The sequence below is a fragment of the Sesamum indicum genome, linkage group LG10 (genome assembly GCF_026168435.1).
Source record: "Sesamum indicum cultivar Baizhima isolate 11 linkage group LG10, ASM2616843v1, whole genome shotgun sequence".
NCBI classification, from domain to species: domain Eukaryota; kingdom Viridiplantae; phylum Streptophyta; class Magnoliopsida; order Lamiales; family Pedaliaceae; genus Sesamum; species Sesamum indicum.
Window position 1 is genome coordinate 13,391,670 of NC_142666.1, and position 21,286 is coordinate 13,412,955.

Consider the following 21,286-nt stretch of genomic DNA (forward strand, 5'->3'; position numbering starts at 1 on the left):
TATCTCGGCATTAGTCTAGGGTATGGAATCGGGCGTCGGTCCCCATCCTTAACTAAATGACTGAGCTTCATACTCAAAATATGTTTACTCTATTGATCCGATATAGGAAACCTATTCCCAATTGATCAATTGTTTTGGCCAAAAATTTTGAGAGTCTAAACCATCTCATAGGGCATAGGGAATCTCACTGTTACATACAGACAGGGGACAAATCCTTTCTTGGAATCCACCATCCTGACTACATACTTCAACTGCACTGGATAAAGTTTATGATGACCATGTCTTGTGATACAGTCACAGCTCGCCAATCCAAGATACAGTCTTCGTGTGCAGGTGACTGCCATGATTTCTCAAATTCTATGAGTAATCTCAAACTATTGGAACTAGGATTTTCAGTCATACAAAGCAAGCCTCAAGGCTTACACTGTAATATTTAGTACAAGCCTCTATAGAACATTTCATGCCCTATCTCGAGATCCTTAACTTGAAACGTTTCAAATCAATCCTTAGAAGTTGGTTTCATAACTGTCAACATATGCGCAGTTCAACTCCACGGGTTTAATCTTTCGATTTGTGGGCATTAGTTATGACATTGAAACGCCATTTAATGTAAGTAATAAGCACTACAAACACATATGTCAATGATGAATACTTACTCTATTCATCTAATTAATATTACTTTGATAAAAATTGACGAATAAAAAAATAATCAATCTAAATGACTTTCCGATCACCTATTATAACAATAATAATACTATATAATTTTTTCTTATAATAGCAAAAGATACGTGCACTACACGTAGAAAACTATAATAATTAAAATAGAAATAAATATATTATTTATATTATAATAATTACAGAATATATCATACTTCTTTAATGATATAATTAATAAATTATATGAGTTTTAGTTGGAGGCTATCACAGCTGGCCTAACGAGCACGAATTTAACCCAGTACCTATTTTAATGTTTGTTTGTAGCAGTTACAACCCGTTCTTACTTGACCCCACCCAATGTGGAGCACCAGAAATATTATATTAATTCCTAATATCTACATGGTGTTTGTTGCGCTTATAAGTTATTCAACACATTTTATAAGATGTTGTAAAGTGTTTGGAATTTTTTTTAAAAAAAGAGTTTATAAGTTCTAAAAATAAGATGTTGGGGGCTTTATAAGATGCTTTAAAAAAAGAAAACAGTTGCTAGCTTAAAATAAGATTTAACATCTTAAACTATAAAAATATTTTATAAAATGCATGAACTTACAATATTTTTTAAATAAATTTAGCCAAACACCTTCCTAATCGCAAATTAGAGTCCCTAATATTATATATACAGCAACAAGCTTAATGTTGAACAGTGCTTGAGTTGAAATTTTATTAAAGGATTTCTTGAAATTCAAAGATTAGAATGAGGGAGAGAAAGAAGTTTTGATTTACTGCAACATATTTGGATTGAACATTCTTTTCAAAATTCAAATGGTTTTCTTTAATCAAATCAAATTCCCATAGTTACTGTTTCAAGTTTTAATTTTGGATTGATTACCATTCTTCATTGCACAGCCGTTAGTGGATGTAGTGCTGAAAGTTTCAATTTGGACATTAAAGGCCTTAATGGCCGGTTTCAATTTCTGCATTAAACTGGGAAGGAATGACTCTCTATATAAAGTCTGCAATTCTTTTATTTGAGCACACACAATTCTCACTCTCTCCCTAATCACTCTCTCGGTGCTCTCTTTCGCTTGGCATTCATATTTCTTTCAAATTTTGGTATTTGAGTCTCTTGTTTCGATAATCTTTTGAGTGTTTGATCGAGGTATTCTTCGATATAGTGCTAAAATTGAAAGAATTGTAACCGTCTTATCTTGAGAGAAATTACATTGAACCCGGTGCACCACTGATATCGGGCGTATATTTACTTCAAGGCAAGCAGTAATTCTGCGATTCGGTTAAATTAACGACTTCAAATTGGACTGAGAATTGTTACGATATAATTTTCGTTATAAGTTTTCGATTTAAATTTCTTATCATGAACAGCGTTTCTAATTACTTTATATTATTTGTTCCAACGTGGCTTTAATTGCTTTTGATTTCTAAATCTGATTGTAATATTCAAAACATCGTTTTAATTACTTGAAACCAAAAATTTTTCCAACAGCATGTAATACTGAAGAGATTGTTCATGTCCCATGCATTTTGGAACAATTTTTTTGCGCTTTCACCTTATGAAAACTTAACGTCCAAAGAATCTTTGCCGGCCGATTTACACTTTGGTTCCTCAAACATAACCACTAATTTGACTTTGATTCTTAAACAATTAGTGATAACAATCTTAGTCTCAAACTATTGATTCTTTGACGAGTTGTCTTTTCGTGAAGTGTCCACTAAAATAGATAAAAGGAGAAAAATGCAAACAACCCCTTGTTATATCGCAAACGAGTAAGTTATCTGCTTATAAAAAAATAAATAATAATTTATCACTCTATATTTTTTAAATGTACAAGTCATGTCAAAAAATGTTTATTTTATGTTAATGTGTCTGAATATGAATGGGTAAATGTTCATGTTAAACATTGGGAGTGCAATTAGGAAACATGTTTGTCTTTGTTTTGTGGTTGGGAGACATTTTATCGAAAATATTATTTATTGGATTAGATATAATTTAGGTCTTCTAATTTAATTCATTTGATATTTTTATATTTTAATTTTTAAGGATAATATTTTGATTAGATACTTTTAAATTTAAATTTAGTTTTCATTTGAAAATAAGTTTCTATTTTTTATATATATTGATTACTTTAATTTAACTTTCAAACTATTTTCAGTTGCTCATTTTATATGTTTTGGACTTTGTATTTATTTATAGTTACTCAATTATTTATTTGTATAAAAACATAAAAATGTATGCATACGCACACGGGCATCTGTGAGAGAGAGAGTTACCAATAGGAAAAGAAAGAAAACAAAGCGCATTGTCAGAAATGGGATTTGAACCCACGCCCTCTCTCGAAGACCAGAACTTGAGTCTGGCGCCTTAGACCACTCGGCCATCCTGACATATGCCTTATTCAACATTTGAATTTTATTAATTTGCGCTTTGAAAAGAGCCTTTGGTGATTTTCATAGGAAGAGGGACTGAACCTTAGCTTAGGCGCCCGGCCCAAAAGGAGAGGAGGGCCGTTTTATGCATCCAATGGAACCAACCTAAAGCATCACCCCTATCCCGTAAGATACCAAGAAACACGCTGCAGTCGTTGGTCCTCTGGAGCCGAGTAATACTCGAAGAATTGAGTAGCCTAAAAAATCCAATCAAGGGGATTGGGAGGTTGCTAGATTTTTTGTGGCGAAGGTAAATTCGAGGTGAAGTAGTTGCAATAGTAGCACACACTATTTTTAAAACACCGGCCGGTTCGATTGGGAACCGGCCATGTATCCAGTTCGGCTCATGTGGTAAAACCAACTTGTCCAAATTCAGTGCGAAGTGGTCAGAAAGCAGTCAAATCGATTTTCACTTTAAAAAAAAAAGAACTGAAAATTCTGTAAGAGAGAGAGAGAGAGGGAGAAATAGAAAGAGATTGAGCAGTGACTATAAAGAGAAAGCGAAGGAGGACGAATGTTATAATTGTGAAAAAGTTAATTGTATTAATTATAGTTACTAATTGAATAACATAAATTATATATAATTTATAAATTATATAAATATGAAATCATAAAAATATTATAAATGTCTTGAATTTATATTGAGTTTGTGTATTTCTTGTTAAATTATTGTTGGAAAATTTATTGGGTTGTATATTTAATTTATTTGAAAATTTATATATAATGTAATAATATATGCTACATATGCTTAATCGAGTTTTTTAATCCAATTCGATCTATCGAACTAATGACCCAATAATCCATTAACCGACTCAATTCCCGATCCGACTCTAAAAACATTGATAGCAAAGGTGGACTCGTTCTGAACATCCATGGTGGACTTGAGTTCATGGATGGCATAAATGAGGGTTGAAACCGGGTCTTGCAGCTGTTGATACTCAGATTGCGATTGTTGGGAGCAAGTGTGCATGATGAGGAAGGAAGAGAACGCAATGAAAGTGCTAAAACTTGCGAACGAAATTGGAGATGAACAAGGAAGAAACACGAAGAGAATGCAGAGCAAGAAGAACAAATCTGCCACTGAAAAAATATCCAAGAAGTAATCAGTTTGGATTTGAACCCAGTTAAATACAAGACAACCGTTCCATACACATGGGCAATAAAATGCTGAATAAATAAGTCAGCAATTTATACAGCCAAAACTAAGAAAAATGTGACTCTAGAATGTGACTTTGTGTGTTACGTTTTCTATCCAACTTCAAAGGCAAAAGCTTCATCATCGTCTTCAACATCAACTTCCTCGACAGCTGATTGAAGGTCTGTAGCAATGGCAAGCTTCTTCTGCTATGCAATCTCAACAGCCCCCCCCCCCCACAAGTGGGAGGTGGGTGCAAGGCAACCAACCCAAACTTGTACATGAAAGAGACAAAGACCTTCAAACCAAGCACCTCGATGAACATATTCGCTAGTTGCAGAGAACTCCGAATATGCGAAGGAGCAATAAATCCATCCTTGTATGCATTTCTGACTATGTGACAGTCAATTTTGATATGTTTCGTGCATTTATGGAAGACAGGGTTCGCCATTATGTGCACAGCGGCCTGATTGTCACAAAAGAGAGAGACATAAATACAAAAGTTTGAAAGAAGAAACAATAACCAGTGCATCTCACACACAGTGGCAACTATGCTTCTGTACTCCGCCTCAGTGGTAGAGCAAGACACAGTCGACTGTTTCTTTATTTTCCAGAAAATCAAAGCACCACCAAGGAAGATATAGAAACCCATAAGTAAGTGCCCCAAATCTGTACAAGAGGCCTAGTCTGCATCGCAATAATCCACAAGTTCAAAGGAAGACATAGAGGGAAGAAGTAACCCCTTTGAAGGAGCACCCTTAAGGCAGCGCACAATGTGCATAGAAACCTTCCAATGCGTATCACAAGGACGATTAAGAAACTAGCAGAGTTTCTATACAGAGTGGGAGATGTCTGGAAGCGTGAAACCCAAATATAAAAGACGTCCAACCAGCTTCCTGAAGCGCTCAAGATCAGGGAGCAGAGCACCACAATCCCCACTATGTTAGAATTGGTGACCAAAAAGCCAATTGGATTGGCCTTTATATAATCTGTTCTGACAATTTCAGTGTAATTGTAACATTATATATGAATAAAGTGAGTATTCATTATCTGGCAATTGTATTTATTGTGCTCACTGACTATATTGATAGGCTTAACATCACAACAAAACTCACAAACCAAATTGTACGACCTATGTAGTTGGGCTGCGCATTGGATGGTGGCTATTAAAACCAACTTCTAAAGGTTAGGTTTAAAATGTTCCAAATCGAGGACCTCGAGACTGGGCACTAAGAGTCCTATTGAGACTTTCACTAAAATTGCATTCAGTGGATGAGTGTCGTATTTCATCAGCTACAGACGTTGGACGTCTGTGCAATGTTAGTGGGTGGTTGACAAGGTTGTCAAGCCGACTGAACTGACTCGCAGGAAGTAGTCATATGAAAGCTTTGAAAGATTGGTCGGTATGAGGTCTTCCTGGCTCCAACAGTACGGGATTAGTCCTTGGACTTGAGGAACCATGGCAGTTGCATGCATATGATGGTTGTATCTTGGATTTGACGATAGATGACCGTATCTTGGATATGGTCATTACAAGTCTTGTTCAGTGCAATAAGAATATGTAGTGAGGACGGTGGGTTCCAAGATAGAATCCGTCACCTGTCAGTATATGACAGTCGAGTCTCCTATGGGCTCTGAGATGGTTCGTGCTCTTAGAATTTGTGGCCACAATGATTGGTTGAGTAGGGAATGGTTTTCTAGGTCAATCAATAGAGCAAACGCATCTCGAGTTATTGAGCATAGTATCTATTCCAAGATGGGAACCGAAATCCAATTTCATGCCCTAAATATAGATCGAGAGATGGATGATGGAAGGACCGTACTCGAATGTTACTCGGGAGCCTAAATATTTACGCCAACATTCATCTAGTCTCTAGTGCCATAGACCGTTGTTAAACGGCCACCCATGGTGACATGAATTTCTGATTAATGGTTAATTAAAAATAACTTAATTAAATTGGATTTAATTAATCATTGTGTTGGACACAAGTCCAAGTCTAGCTGAGGGTGAACCTAAAGAGTCACACATAAATCACTATGGAATTGGCGGAATTAATTTGGCATTAATTCAAGAAGAAACGAATTAATTTAATTGGATTAAATTAATTTAAGGAGAATATATATAAATTATTGGATCATTTATTTAGCAATTCATTTGATGGATGGCTCAAGAATTAATTGAATTAATTAATTTTTTGGGCTTAACACCTTTAAATTAATTAGATTAATTTATTAGGTTTGGTTTAATTAATTGATTGGATCAATTAATTAGTATTTATGCTTAGATTTATTTAGTTGGATTAAATGAATCATTGGACTTAGTTGGGCTAAAATTAATTTAATTAATTATTGTCTAATGGACTTTGGTTTGGCTTTATTTAATTTGATTAAATCAAGCCCGGTGCATATTTGAAATCCAAGCCCATTTGAGGGTGATTGGAGCAAGTTAAGAAGGAGTTGAAAAACCTCACCATGATGAACATGATGAAGGAGTTATTTTATCATGGTTGGAGGTTATATGAATATGGTTGTATAGGTTGCCTTAAAGGCAAACTTAGTAGTTATTGAATTTTGAATTCAATTGTATGTGATATACAAAACTACACACTTATCCATGATAACCACCACAAAAGCCACGAATTTTCTATCCATTTTCTTTAAAAAATATTCTCTTTTTTATTCTATATTGAATTGGATTCAAATCAGAACACAAAACAATGCAAAAGCACTAAACAATAGTGTTGTGTTTGGAGTTATTTCTCTTCCCTTTTTTTTTTGTTCTATCTAGCAATAGAAAAAGAACTATATCTTTTTCATTTTGTGGTGTGGACAACTTAGAGGAATTCTAGTTTGAATTCTCAAGTGAATGGAACGGGAGAACATAAAGGGAACAACGCACATTGCAGTTTTTCTAAAGAAACAAAAGGTAAAATTTCATATTATGTTTCTATACTTTTTGTTTCATCTTCTAGCCACATGTCTAGTATGCTTATATGGTTATTATTATGCTTTTGACAAACACTAAACACCCAAAAATTTTAAAGGGAACACCCCTTTGAACTGATTTTAAATTTTTTATTTCACGCTTCCATCGCATTCTCGGGCCATACTAATTCTTTTAGCCACTAAGCTTCAGTCCCAAAGGCAGCGGGTAGAGGCAGATTTAGGAAAACTCAGCCCTGTATCACGAATGATGTCTTGTATGTACTTAGTCTGAGCAACATAGGGACCATCAGAATTCCTGCCAATATCTAAAATAAGAAAGTAATAAGCATCCCCAAGATCCTTAATGGTGAAGAGGAAATGAAGGTACTGCTTGACAGACTGAATACGATCCAAAGAAGAAGCAGTGACTAAAATGTCATCAACGTATACTAGAAGAGCCATTAGATCACCATCAGTATCCTTAATGAACAAACAATGAACATGTCCTGATTGCTTAAAACCAAAGTCTATTAGCTTCAAAGTGAGTTCCACATTCCACTGTCTGGAAGTTTGTTTCAGCCCATAGATCGACCGTTGAAGTTTGCAGACAAGGCCAACTTCAGCATAACCCTCTGGTGGGATCGTGTACAAATCCTCATCCAAGTACCTGTGTAAAAACGCGTTGTTGACATCCATTTGCTCAGAGGCCAGCTACGGGCAGTAGTTATTGCAAGAAACAAACGGACTGTAATAGGCTTCGTGACTAGAGAGTGCTGTAACCTGGTGGAATTCCTTCGCGACCAGACATGCCTTATAACACTCAACAAACCTATCAGCATGGAGTTTGGTCTTAAAAACCCATTTGCAGCCTATGGGTTTCTTTCCAGCAGGCAAGGGAGTGAGTTTCCAAGTATGATTCTGTTCTAAGGCATCCAGTTCAGCTTTCATTGCATCTTGCCATTCTCTGTGTTCCACAGCCTCCAAATAAGACTTCTCCTGTAAAATTGACAAGAAGGCCACAAACGAGGAATATGAAACATTGCAAGGAGACAACGAAGTAGGATTAGAAACAATAGATACAAAATCATTAAGCTAAATAAGTTTGGAAGTGTATTTGGTAGACCGTCTAAGTATAGGTGGAGCATGGTTAGAGGAAGATGAAGTTGTGGTTGAGTGAGAAAGCGTGGACTCTGTAGCTAGAATTATAGAGTTGTTTGAATGTAATGTCACTGCAGGCAAAGGAGGCAGAGAAACAGAGTTAGAGGAAGCATGGGAAAAAGGGAAAACAACTTCATAAAAATGAACATCTGTGGAAAACAAAACTATGTTATTGTGCATATCAAACAATTTGTAGGCCTTTTGATGCATGAAGTAGCCAATTAAAATGCATTTTATAGCTTTGGTGTGAAACTTAGACCTGTGAGGGGTTAAGTTAGTGGCATAACAAACCGATCCAAAAGTTCTTAGATGCTGATATTGAGGGGAATGACCATAAAGAAACTCATAAGGTGCCAGCCAACCCATCAATTTTGAAGGAGTTCTATTGATTGAGAAAGTGGTTGTAAATATAGCATCTCCCCAAAATTTGATGGGAAGTGAAGCGTGGAAAAGAAGAGCCCTGGCCACATCTAACAAATGTCTATGCTTTCTTTCAATGCGGACATTCTGCTGAGGAGTGTAAGTGCTTGAAGTTTGATGCATAATACCAAGGTTAGAACAAAGGGAGTGACATTTTTTATTAATAGACTCTGGCCCATTATCAGACCTTAACACCTTAATCCTTTTATTGAATTGATTCTTAATTAAGAGGTAGAAATGTTTGAGGGTAGAGAGAATCGGTGATTTTTGTTTAAGAAGGAAGGTTCACAAACTTCTAGTATGATCATCCAGTAAGGTTAAGACATAAGTAGCCCACAAAGATTTAAGGTTGTGTAAGGACCCCATAGATCTATATGAACTGAGTGGAAAGGGAATTCGACTTTGTTTAGCTTTATGACAAATTTCACAATGGGAATCAATATGTTCACCGTTACAGTCAATAGATGGTATTTTATTTATTGCCTGTATAGAAGCATGGCCAAACGATTACTCCATATGCTAGGGGTACAAAGAATAGAATTGGAACATATTATACCATGTGTGGACATCTCAGAAGAAGTAACAAGTTTAGATTTATGAGGAATGAGACATTGCTGGTATATGTACAAATTCTTGAAGAGCATTCCTATAAGTAGGTTTTCTTTATAATCATGGTCCTGAAAAACACATCCCTCTTTAGTAAACTAAAGTTGACAGTGTTTTTGAGAACATAGCTAGTTGAATGAAATCAAGTTAACAGTAAATTGAGGAATGAAGAAGATAATTTCAAGAGTGACTGATTCATTCAACCTAACAGTCCCTATGTATTGCACAAGTTTTTTTGAACTGTCAGGCAAGTGTATATAATGAGGAATGGGTGGTTTAATCTAGGTGCGGAATAAATCAAAGTTAGCACAAACATGGCTAGTGGCCCTAGTGTCAATAATCCAGTAGTTCAAATCAAAAGTGTGCATAGTTTGCATAGTCTGTAATGGGATCTGAAGGTGCATTGTTCTTCTATAACAATTTGATCAAATCAGGCATCATTTCGTGGCACTCCATGTTGATACTTCTTGCAAATTGTCAGCTCTAGCCTCCACATTTGCAGCAAATGCCTTCCCCTTTTTTCTTTCTTTCACTCATCGTTTTATACCAGTCTGGTGTACCATGTAGCTGAAAACAAGTGTCTTGACCATGTCCTATCTTTCTGCAGTAAGAACATACTGTTTATCAGGAACATGTTTCTTCCTTTGGAAGTTCTCGTCGCCTTCTCTCCTGTTCTCTTTCAAGGCGAATTGGTAAGCCACATTGTTAGTGGCCGCCTCCATATGTGTTTGTATCAATCTTTGTTGCTCAACAGAATATACCATAGAGAACGCCCTTTCAATGTTTGGCAGTAGATCAAGCATAAGAATTTGGTTTCTCTCATTGTTGAGACTCTCGTGTAGGCCCATAAGAAATTGCATCAACTGAGTCATCGAAGTAAGGTCATCAATCTCCTTGTTAATGTCTACCACATTTACACTTGGGCGCCGAAACCAAACAATTCAGCTCATTCCAGATCTTGATCACCTTTTTTAGATACGCAGTAAGACTCAAATCTTGCTACGAAACAGAGGCAATTTCCCTCTGCAATTGGTAAATCATAGATCCATTACTTCAGTTGTATCTGGCCTGTATAGCGGGCCAAAGTTCTCGTGAGTTCCCACACTATATAAACGACTCCACTATGTCCTTAGACATTGAGTTCTAGATCCATGATGCCACCATCAAATCAACACGTTATCATTGTTTGAAACTCACTGATTCTGGTGCTGGTTTTGGAAAAGTTCCATCTATGAAGCCAAGTTTCATCTTTGTTCCCAGTGATACATTCACCGCACACCTCCATACCAAAAGTTTCATACTGTCCAAAGGTGTAGAAGTCAATGCAAGGCTAGAGTGTTCAGATGGATGGATAAACAACACATCCTTCTCATATTGAGTCGATTCTTCAGTAGGTCTCTGTGCCATTGTTTCTGAATCTACAATGTCTGCATTGTAATGCTGAAACAAGAGCAGCACTTACAGGTACAATACAACATACGTATATAGAGACCTTCACAAGGAAGGCTCTACTACCATGTTAAAACTAGCAAAAAAAAATTGGAGATGAACAAGGAAGAAACACAAAGAGAATGCAGAGCAAGAAGAACAAATCTGCCATTGAAAAAATATCCAAGAAGTAATCAGTTTGGATTTGAACCCAACTTAAATACAAGACAACCGCCCCATAATATAATAACGGATGGAATGGGTGATATGGACCAATCAAACTACGAATAAATGACTCGGCAATTTATATAGCCAAAACTAAGAAAAACGTGACTCTAGAATGCAACTTCGTGTGTTGCGTCTTCGATCCAACTTCAAAGGCAAAAGCTTCATCATCGTCTTTAACATCAACTTCCTCCACAGCTTACTGAAGGTCTGTAGCAACCGCAAGTTTCTTCTGTTGTGCAATCTCAACAGAAAGCACCAAAAATATTAGAGATATTCAAAATGCTGAGAGATAAGGAGAGAGAGAGCAAAGTAAAAATTTGCCAAATTTTTCATTACTTTTTGCCGTTGAAAGATGCCATTCCTATGAGCAGCAAAGGTACAACGATTGTTTCATAATTTTAAGGGATAGGGGACAAGTGTCCTCAGATCTATTTTCTTTATTGGGATAATTTCTCTCCCCTCCCTTACGGGATGATGTAGTTACACGTAAATTTTCTGTGATTTGAGAAATTATATCTAACATTCTTGAAGTTTACTTCTATCTAACAAATAAATCCCACCGTTAGTCAAAATTTACTGAATTTGTTAATATTAACAAAAACAAAACTGTATGAAAATTGATATTTATCATAATTGACTTAAAACTGACTTATTGCAGGTCAAACAATTTTTTTCGGACTAAATTATACTTATAACTGTGAAGATATACCTTCTCACATGTATTAACGTAAAGACGTATGAGGATAATTTGATCATAAAAAGATTTATTTGACCTGCTATAAGTTAGTAATAAGTCAATTGAGGGTAAATATAATTTTTTTTAAGTTTTTCGTTAATATAAGCAAATTTGGTGAATTTTGACTTACGAAGGAACTTATTTATTAATCGAAAATAAATTTTAGGGTGCTAAATATAATTTCTTAAATTATAAAATATTTATGTATAATTATACCAATTCTCAAAAGAAAAGAGTGTAATTATCTCTTTTTTATTCCTACTGCCAAGATATGGGTATATTTCCTATTATTTTATTTTGTCTTCACTAGTGGCTAGGCCTTGGCCATGCCAGCAATTGCTCCTAACAAGTTGGGCGCCCGGGGATTAGTTTGAGCCTTGGCTCACGTCGAGGTCCATCAATTTATTTTTGTTTTTGGTAGATTATAGTTGTCTTTTTTTAAAATTTGGTATAATTATAAAAAATTTTTTATTTAAAAAGTTACAAACATTCTTTAATTTTAATATATTTTTAACAACGAGCCCATTTCATTAGTTTGCGCTAGATATTTATTCAATTTTTATGATAAATTGATTCAACACCATTTTTTATCAAAAATTATAATTTTATATATTTTCTAAAAATTTTTAAGTATGAGTTATGTACTTTACACACCCTCAATTTTTTCTAAAAATTTTTTTTAAGTCCTTTTTCAAAAACAAAAATTAGCAAAGAGAGTGTAGTAATTTCCACCTTATTATCTAGGGGCTATATAATTAATTTTTAAATTATGAGAATATTTATAATTTTTCAAACAATCAGTGCGTATTTATAATTATGTTGAATCTGGGCAAAATCTGTCGACCATAAAAGGATATCAAATGAAATATTTTAGTGGACAGATGCGTTTGTAAAAGATTTTGAAAATTAAATTTCATGAAAAACTTAATAAGTATTTTTGCCAAAAACTTCGAAACATTTGGATTTATTATGATAAAATTTCAAATGACAGAAAGTCATCTTTTTCGATATTGGAATATTCCCATAATTAAAATATATCAGAAATAGTTCAGTAGTTTATTTTCAAAAACTTAATTAAAATGAAACTAAGTAGTAAATTATAAAACTTTATAATGATGCATGAAAATATTAAAACATTACTGCAAATATTTGAAGTCAAAATTAATAAACTAGAACGGTTCACTGCAAAAAAATCATTTTATTGGAACGGCTATTGTAATGATGGTTTTATTTATGAACAATTATTTTATCAGAGATGTCAAATTATTATACTTATTTATTAAATTAGAAGTAATCAAAATTTTTAAATAAAAATGTTAATTTAATAATTTTTTAGGCTCCTTAGACTTTCGATTACGAATTCGTCCCTGTCTGACCCGTTCTTCATTGAACCCACCCAATATGGTGCCCAAACCCGACTAGAGTATTACATGATTTTCTAATATCTTTTAGAAGGTGTTTCACAGAGCTTATTTTGAACGTCTTATAAATAGAGGCATCATTCTACTTATTTAAATACACACATATATAAGATATCTACATACAATTTTATTACATTAATTGTAAGAAGGTGTTCTTTTTGTGGAGCTGTGGACTCAACAACTTGTCCAAAGTGAGTCGGGTTGTTTGACGTAATAATTTTTTTTTATTGGTAAAATGACCAAAAAGAACGTAACACCATTAACATCATATAAGTAGCTATTTTTGAAATATTTTGTGCCTATATTTGTAAAATATTCTCATAAATATTACACATTAGTTTAACATTAAATAAAAATTAACAGATCTTCTTTTTTTACAAAAATAAGAAAATTGACATGATAATTAATACAGATGTGATCTAATGTTGAATTTTCATACAAAGTTATGTGTCAGAAGATGTGCGTGTGTGAGAGAGAGAGAAACTAATGAAGATACTGTTGTCCTCTTTGAATCAATTAGTTGAGTTGACATTCCGTAAAGGAGAAGGAGCTGAGTTCAAACCTAAATTGTCCCCAACCCCTATATTACTCAGAAAAAAAGAAGAAAAGAAAATGGAATATAGTCAATATAATGAGGATATTTTTTTATCTTATGGAATATTAATCATTCAGATGTTTTGGATCTTATAAACTCCTTTATTCGGAAAAATAACAAATGATTTTCGAAAGCTTATAAATTTAGGCAAATGCCCGCTATTTCTAGTCATACAATTTATAATATCTTGAATGTATATAATATCAACAGCAATCTTACGTCAAGGGCAGAAATGGAACGTACGCAAAATAGTTAAGATATTTTTGCCATATGACATATTAATCTTATAGAGCCTATAAAATGTTCGACAAAATTTGAGTAGATTTAACTTTTTTTTAGAAGATTTTATAAAATTCCAAAACAAACTTCAGCTCTTCAAAAAAAAAAAAAAATTATCAAATGATTTTTAAGAACTTGTAAGATCCGCCTAACACCATCTGAATCACAAAATTTGAACACTGCATGCAATGTTGAAGAGATTGTTTATGTCCATGTATTCATTTGCTGTTTTTCAGTTTCAGATGGTGAAGTTCTGTAGAAACTCGAATTTAATGAAAATCTTTGTGAGTGTGAAGAAATGAGAGGCAAAAGGACAAAAGGTGAAAACAGAGTATGGATTTGTCAGAAGTGGGATTTGAACCCACGCCCTCTCACGAAGACCAGAACTTGAGTCTGGCGCCTTAGACCACTCGGCCATCCTGACAATGCCTAGTTTGTGCTGGAATTGGTTTTAAAGATTTTTTATTTAGAACATTATTTAAGCTTTTATTAATGTTAAAAAATAAAAATTGAAGAAATCAAAATAAATATTGAAAAGAAAATGAAAAGAGGTATTATGGAAAGAAAGAGAGGTGGGAGTTGAAGAATTGAAAATTAGAAACTACAGAGATCAGTAAACAAATTATATTGATTCAACCAATAAGTTGATATGACTAATTAAGAATATATAGATAAATTAAATAACTCGTATATCACATCAATTCAGTTAATACATCAATATGACTAAAAGCAGACAAATTACAAAAACTCAACCAATACATCAATACGACGAATACCAGTAAACAAATTACAACTATTCAATCATACTTCAATATGACTAAGAACAAACGAATACAATAAATAAATTACGTCGGTCCAATCAATATTTTAATATGACCAAGAATAAACAAATTATAATAACTCGTATAAAGTGACACAAATTATATCCACACATCTGATGCGACTCGAACCTATAACCTTAAACTTATTCTTGGAACCTTAACATTAGAATTAATCATTAGCTCATTAGTACTTAAACAATCAAAAGAAACATCCAACGCTCTTCGATCGGGACTGTATGTAATATCGGTAACATCGTGGAACAATAGGTGGTCTGCGTCGTGGGGTCATGTGCATGGGTTGAAGAAACGTCCATGCATACTGGTCGGGACTCTGGCTAATATCGATGGGTGTTGTTACACATCTATGGAATAGGTGGTCTGCGTTGTGGGGTGATGTGCATGGGGTTGAGGAATGTCTGCTCAAGACGCACCCCGCTGAAATCTCGCAGTCTCCTTAGTGGTTTGCTGGGCGGTTTGGGGGGCAAAGGAACCAGGTTATTCACGACAACAACCAGCGGGACCCCTTGCGTAGATCGCCATGGATTCTAGAGAGAGTTGTTGAGGAGGAGTGAGGGTGGGTTTGTTGGGTTGTAGCATGATGTGTTGAGTAATGGTTTGTATGATCTCTGGACTTTGTTTAATCTGATGAATGAGTTTTTACTTCAAAAAACACATTAGAAAGAAGTGAATTTTAAGTCAACTATAAATTCAGAAAACTTGCAACAAGTGGGTGAATTTGACCCTGCAGTAAAACTCACTCTTGGAAATTCAATTACAATAACAAAAGTAATTGATAGTCTACATACAAAATCAACTTTTGATTGATCATGATTTGAAGGCGTTTAGCAATTTAAGGTATAATCACTTCTGGGTCGTTCAAATGAAAAAATTTATGTTTAATTAAATTAAAAATTTGAAATTTTTAACCAACCACGATTTAACAAAATCAATTATTATAAAAATTAAATAAAAATATCAAAAAAAAAATTTGAATAATCAATTATTCAGAAATCAGACCAAATTCACCTTAGTCTCATCTCCAAAGAACACAATATGCCCAATATTTTCCTCTCTCAAGCATTTAAATCTTAGTCTACACTACATGGAATCAGTATATTCCTGTCCCTGACGTTTTAAAGAAATAATCAAATTCATCTTCATATTCAAATTTGCCTCTATATTAGATATCAGTCACACCCTACTATAGCATACTAATCAAATAATGCTAGAGAAGTGCCTGATGGATACTTTACTCAAACTGAGGGGATTTACCATCAAAATATAGAAGATTTTGGGTAAAATGAGAAAGACAGAGAGAACAATTCTTCCCTGAGCTAACAGAAGTTTTCGTTCAAGCAACTCAGTCTTCCTTTGTCTTAAATACATAGGGAAAACCTATTGCTGTCAATATGTCATACATTATTAACAAGATTATAAAGGTCAAAGCATGTAATAGCACAAATTTATGCATTCATCGCATAAGTATACCGTTGTTCAGATCCTGTGCCTCCACTAAAACAGCATTGATAACTAACCCAGCAAACTGGCATTTGCTTTCTCTACGAAATAATCCAATCTCCAACAATATTTTTACAGATTTGTAATAATCCATATGCTAATGTCATGAAAGATGAGAGATTGGTTGCTCCCATCTAGTTAAGGAGAAGCCCATTTGAAATATTGGCAAAGAGCGCCTCTTGCGGCAGTCCAGTTTCCACATCCGAAGAAGGTGCTCCCATGCTTAGGACCCGGTTTTCTAATAACTCCTTTGCTGCTTTTCACCCCACAATAACAGAAGGGAAGGTACTGGAATACTTGAGGTTGTGGATTGTCGAGTTTCTGAGCTTGAGGTGGAACAAAAAGAGGTTTCTCTGGAATTGGTTTCCATGTCATGGAGTCATCACAAGACTGGAAAGTTAGCGAGTTGGTAATGGAGAACTTAAAGCCCTTGTGCATTATTAAAGCAAGAAGGCGAGCAGTGTTTTTGGCGTCATCCAGACCGCAATGAGCACGACCTTCCCAAGCTAAGCCAGCCTTCTCCACTGCCTCTCTCAAATTGCATCTTGCTTCACCAAATACCTCATGGAAAGGAACTCTCAAATTGATCCATCTGGGTAAAGAAGAGTGAAAGATCATGTCAATGTCAGCATACAATTGATTTGATCTTAAATTAAGATTTTAAGAGACTTTTCATTTCAAATAATGTTTATAAAAAATAATGGTGGAGCTGTATACCTATTGAAATATGGGGGCTTTCTAATGTTTTTGTATCGGCATTCTGATTCCAACATCACCCGGCAATCCCAGTCAGACCATGTTACCACAGCAAACTTGGCATCTTTAATTCCCTTCTTTTCAAGCCATTTGTCATGTCTAAGAAGAGCTTCACTCAGTGTAACCCCTCGGTCCACCTACAAAAGCCAAAATATATCTATATCAGGTACTACAAATAAACAAAAGACAGTCGGATGAAGCAAAAGCAAGTTTATGATATAGACAAGTATCCGAACTATTCAGAAATTACTGATTTAGCTCATTTTCCTTCTTATCTCCCATAATTTTGTGTTCAGAATGTCATAACATGTATTTACCGAATCTTCACCTAGTCATGAGGAGTCTATCTCAAGTTCTAACTTTAGATTTTCTACGTTTTCTACATTTTCCAACAAATTCTGCCGGAGTAAAAGATGGAGGATTTATGGTAACGCAGGTAGAGAAAGGGAGAGTATTTCTATTTACAATGCAATCATGAGTAGCTTTGTTCATTCATTAAAAAGATACTTCTTGTCCACATTTCATGAAACAAGTCAATTTTGGTGGTGCGGCCCTGACAATGATATCATAAACAGACACATTGACACATAGATTGAGGTTGAATAAATGGATATAAACCTGAATTTGCTGTATGCCAGTTAGATCTTTGCAGAAATCACTCAAGTGCTGATTGCATGTTGGCCGCACATATGTTTGGAAACAAGCTTCTAACTGCCCAGTAATGCTACTGACTATTACAGATGGGAACTCAATTATCTCTTGTGGCTGAGGAGCTTTTTCTTTGTCACATGTGGCCTCAAAGTCGATCACAACAAAATACTGAAAATCTTGGAACCGATAATCATATGGATAAGTTTGAGGGAACATGTTTACTGGGGCACACTGTAATCTGCGATTTACTGCAAAAGGGTGGAAATGGCCCTGAAACGCATTCAGCTGGCGCCTTGGAGCATTGCCAGGGTCAAGGTTGGGAGACCATGTGCCATAGTCATGATGATATACGGGCCTTTGCATATAGTCTTCTGAAGATTCTAGAGGTTTACTGCTTAAGGAGCAGTCTGGATCTGTTGCATTCCAACCCGGTTGAGCATGAAGACCACCTTCAAACTCCTTAAAGCCTTCAAAGTAGGTGCCATTATATTGTGGAGTGCAGGGGTAACATTTATTTTCAAGGCTTTTTATAGATGCCTTATGATAACTCTGCATAGTATCTGCATCTCAAAAGAATTGACAGACAACATCAGTGCATAGCATGTATAATAGGATTAGACAGACAGAAGCTAGCAGCGACTATTATATGAGTAACTCAAGAAGTAACTTCTAATTACAGAAATCGACGGAGTGGGAACAACAAACTTAGCTACTTGAGACACCAAAAAAAATGTAAAAGTACTTCTTAGGCAGAGTTTCATGTCATCCCTAACTTGGATGATAAAATTTCAGCAACGAACACAGGTTGTAGATAATTTACCTATTTAGGCCTTAACATTATTGCAAGTTAGCTCTAGCTTAACCACCACAGGAAGTCATCTTCGGGAGAGATTGGTAGTTAGCAGATTCTCTCACATAGCGTGACAAGAGCTAAGTTCGTTCCAATATCAGACATTGGGACATCGAGAAGAGCTTAAAAATTGTAGATGTTATATTTGGAAGAAACTTAAAGCATCTCTCTCTAAATGTTAGAAAGGTTTTATCAATCCCAATTCTAGGAGAGCAGGTTGCATGTTGAATCAAAAACCTATGAGCACCGGAACAACCATTTCAGGTCCAAAAAAGGTTTCTATTTAAAAATGTAATTGGATCAATTATCAAAACCATCTTGGACTCGCTAAAATTTCTTATCTTAATCATCAACAAAATCATAAATGACAATATTTTCTATTTAAACTTACATTTTATTTTAAAAATCAAACAGCGTATTGACCAAATCTTCCATGCTAGAGCTAATGTTTTTATGAATCAACTCCTGTTTACATGTTTAAACTAATTCTAAGTAAGGATTAACACAAAGCGCATAAAGGATGGTTTGCTTAATTTTTTTTTTGCTGAATTTGCACCTCAGATCGCCTACAAATTTCATCAGAACAGTGGTGGTAACTATAGGACTAATCAACTCAGGAAGAAGAATAAGCTCTTATTGACTATCATGGCACCACTTCAGTTGTTAAATCCCTGAACTGGCCAATCTACTTCATCAACTTTGGCATATCTCTCCTTGTGCTAGAATATATAAAGATCACATGTATGACACATTCTGCTGTATGGTCTGCACAGTGAGATCGAGAAACAAGAGAGAGAGAGAGAGAGGATAAGAAGTATTCCTTTATTTCGTATGCATTTACTAATACAAGGGTTGAATTTCTTTCTTGCAAAACACTACATTAAGTTTTTCTCCAATCTGTACCCAAAACGGACCATTTCAAGTTTCTAGTGTTCCATTTAAACACAAAGAAAGTCTGTGTTTCAATTATAATTCTGTCCCTCATGAGATGTACTCCTAGAAAGTCTCTCTTGATTCAAGCGCGATAAAGGATCAGTTGGAAGTATATTTTAAAGTAGCATTGTCCCTCGAATACAACATCCATATCCACAATCAGACAGATTAGATGTCCAAGAACCAGGTGAAACCTCCTTTAAGCCGCGGTAAAATCAAGCCATGCCCACTGGACTTATGACTATCTTCGATTCACAGTTCATTACACGGACAATCACCATACGTCACATCTGAACTGCCAACATGCAGTCTACTTGAACATTGGGAAAAATGGGGAAACTGGCCGAGGCTACATTAAAATACACTTCATACTTCTCAAATGCTTTTGCCTTAATGCTTTCGATGTGTTTCCTCAAATCCTACTTTTAAGCCTTAAAATAGCTAAAAGTCTACACCAAGAAATAAGAAATCGAATATGATTGGAAACACAAGCTAGGAGAAATTAAAACAAGGACCATCCCAAAACAAATGCCTTCAGTTATAAAACCTTCTTGTGCAAATTCTACTTGGTCAGCAACAACATATGCACATTATTCTGGGACTACTCCAAATTATTCCGACATCCATCACTGATATATAGATTACAGCACAAAAGTCTATGCCAAAACCCCAACATTCTTAGTACTTCAAGAAAGATGCAACCCAAAAGCCCTCCACCAAATTCCACTTCAACCAACAAGCCCAAAAGATAAAAATGGAAAAATGAAAAAGATACCGATCGCCACTAAATCTTAAAGAAACATCAAGTTTCCCTAAATTCCACACTCAAATCACCTTAAAACTTATTAAAAGAAGAACAGCAACAAGAAGAAAGTTACGCAAATCTTTGGGCAAACGATCCGCAGTACTGCACGCACAAATATCAGAGCAAGAAAAAATACCTTTATGTTCCAAGGAAATCATCATGTTTCTGAACGCAACGAAGATCCGGAAGCAAGTACATCAAAATCTCCCTCTTCAACTCCGTCTGCAGTTACAGTTCAAACACATAATCAACCATGAATTACGTACTGCACCACTACAACTGTAAAGCAAATAATGTATATAGGGACATAGATACAGATATTTGCATACAACTTGTGGGTGGGGGCGGAGTACCTTGTTGCTGCTGCGATTTTGAGGAGTGGAGTCGTAAAGAGAGCGTTTCTTGGTTTAAGGTAAAGAAGAGGTTTTGGTTTGCGATTAACGTAGTTATATTTGTAAGAATCGAATTTTGATTTCGCCCAAATTCCACCAATCCTAAACTCCTCAAATCTACTTGTCGAATTTGTTTTAACAACAAATGATTTTGCAAAATTTTGAAAAATTGATCCCAACATCCAATCGGAGCTACTAATACTCTAATGCTTCTCTCTCTATCAACAACCCGTCCACCTTCAATGCTTTTCAAAACAAATCAATAATTAGAGATGAGATAATTTTTTGAGTTTCTTGATCGATTCGATTCCATTAATTTAAATAAAAATTGATCTGAACTGTGTTGTGTCTATATATATACATAACATTATTCGCTTCAATATGATATATACATAAAATCTATGTGATTATAGGGTAATATATTCTATATTTTTTTTAATTATAGTAATGTATTCATATAATCGATATATTGTTCAATTTATTAAAATCTTCATAGAAATCATATGATTACAACTTTTTTTCCAAAAAAA

At 34.9% G+C, this 21,286-nt stretch overlaps 1 protein-coding gene and 2 non-coding genes across 3 annotated transcripts; all 3 read right to left on the reverse strand.

Moving 5' to 3' along the window:
* Positions 1–2,973: 2,973 nt before the first annotated feature.
* Positions 2,974–3,057, reverse strand: TRNAL-CAA (transfer RNA leucine (anticodon CAA)). Its single transcript has one exon. It is a non-coding gene; the product is annotated as a tRNA-Leu (tRNA).
* An 11,313-nt stretch (positions 3,058–14,370) lies between these two features.
* On the reverse strand, positions 14,371–14,454 carry TRNAL-CAA (transfer RNA leucine (anticodon CAA)). The gene has a single exon. It is a non-coding gene; the product is annotated as a tRNA-Leu (tRNA).
* A 1,847-nt stretch (positions 14,455–16,301) lies between these two features.
* On the reverse strand, positions 16,302–21,070 carry LOC105172199 (putative exonuclease domain-containing protein At3g15140). The gene is made up of 5 exons (XM_011093560.3): positions 20,718–21,070; positions 20,501–20,586; positions 17,744–18,336; positions 17,087–17,262; positions 16,302–16,961 (listed from the first exon to the last, which is right to left on the reverse strand). The coding sequence occupies exons 2-5, from the start codon at positions 20,523–20,525 to the stop codon at positions 16,508–16,510; spliced, it is 1,248 nt and encodes a 415-aa protein (XP_011091862.1). The 5' UTR covers positions 20,526–20,586; positions 20,718–21,070; the 3' UTR covers positions 16,302–16,507.
* Between the last annotated feature and the right edge of the window lie 216 nt (positions 21,071–21,286).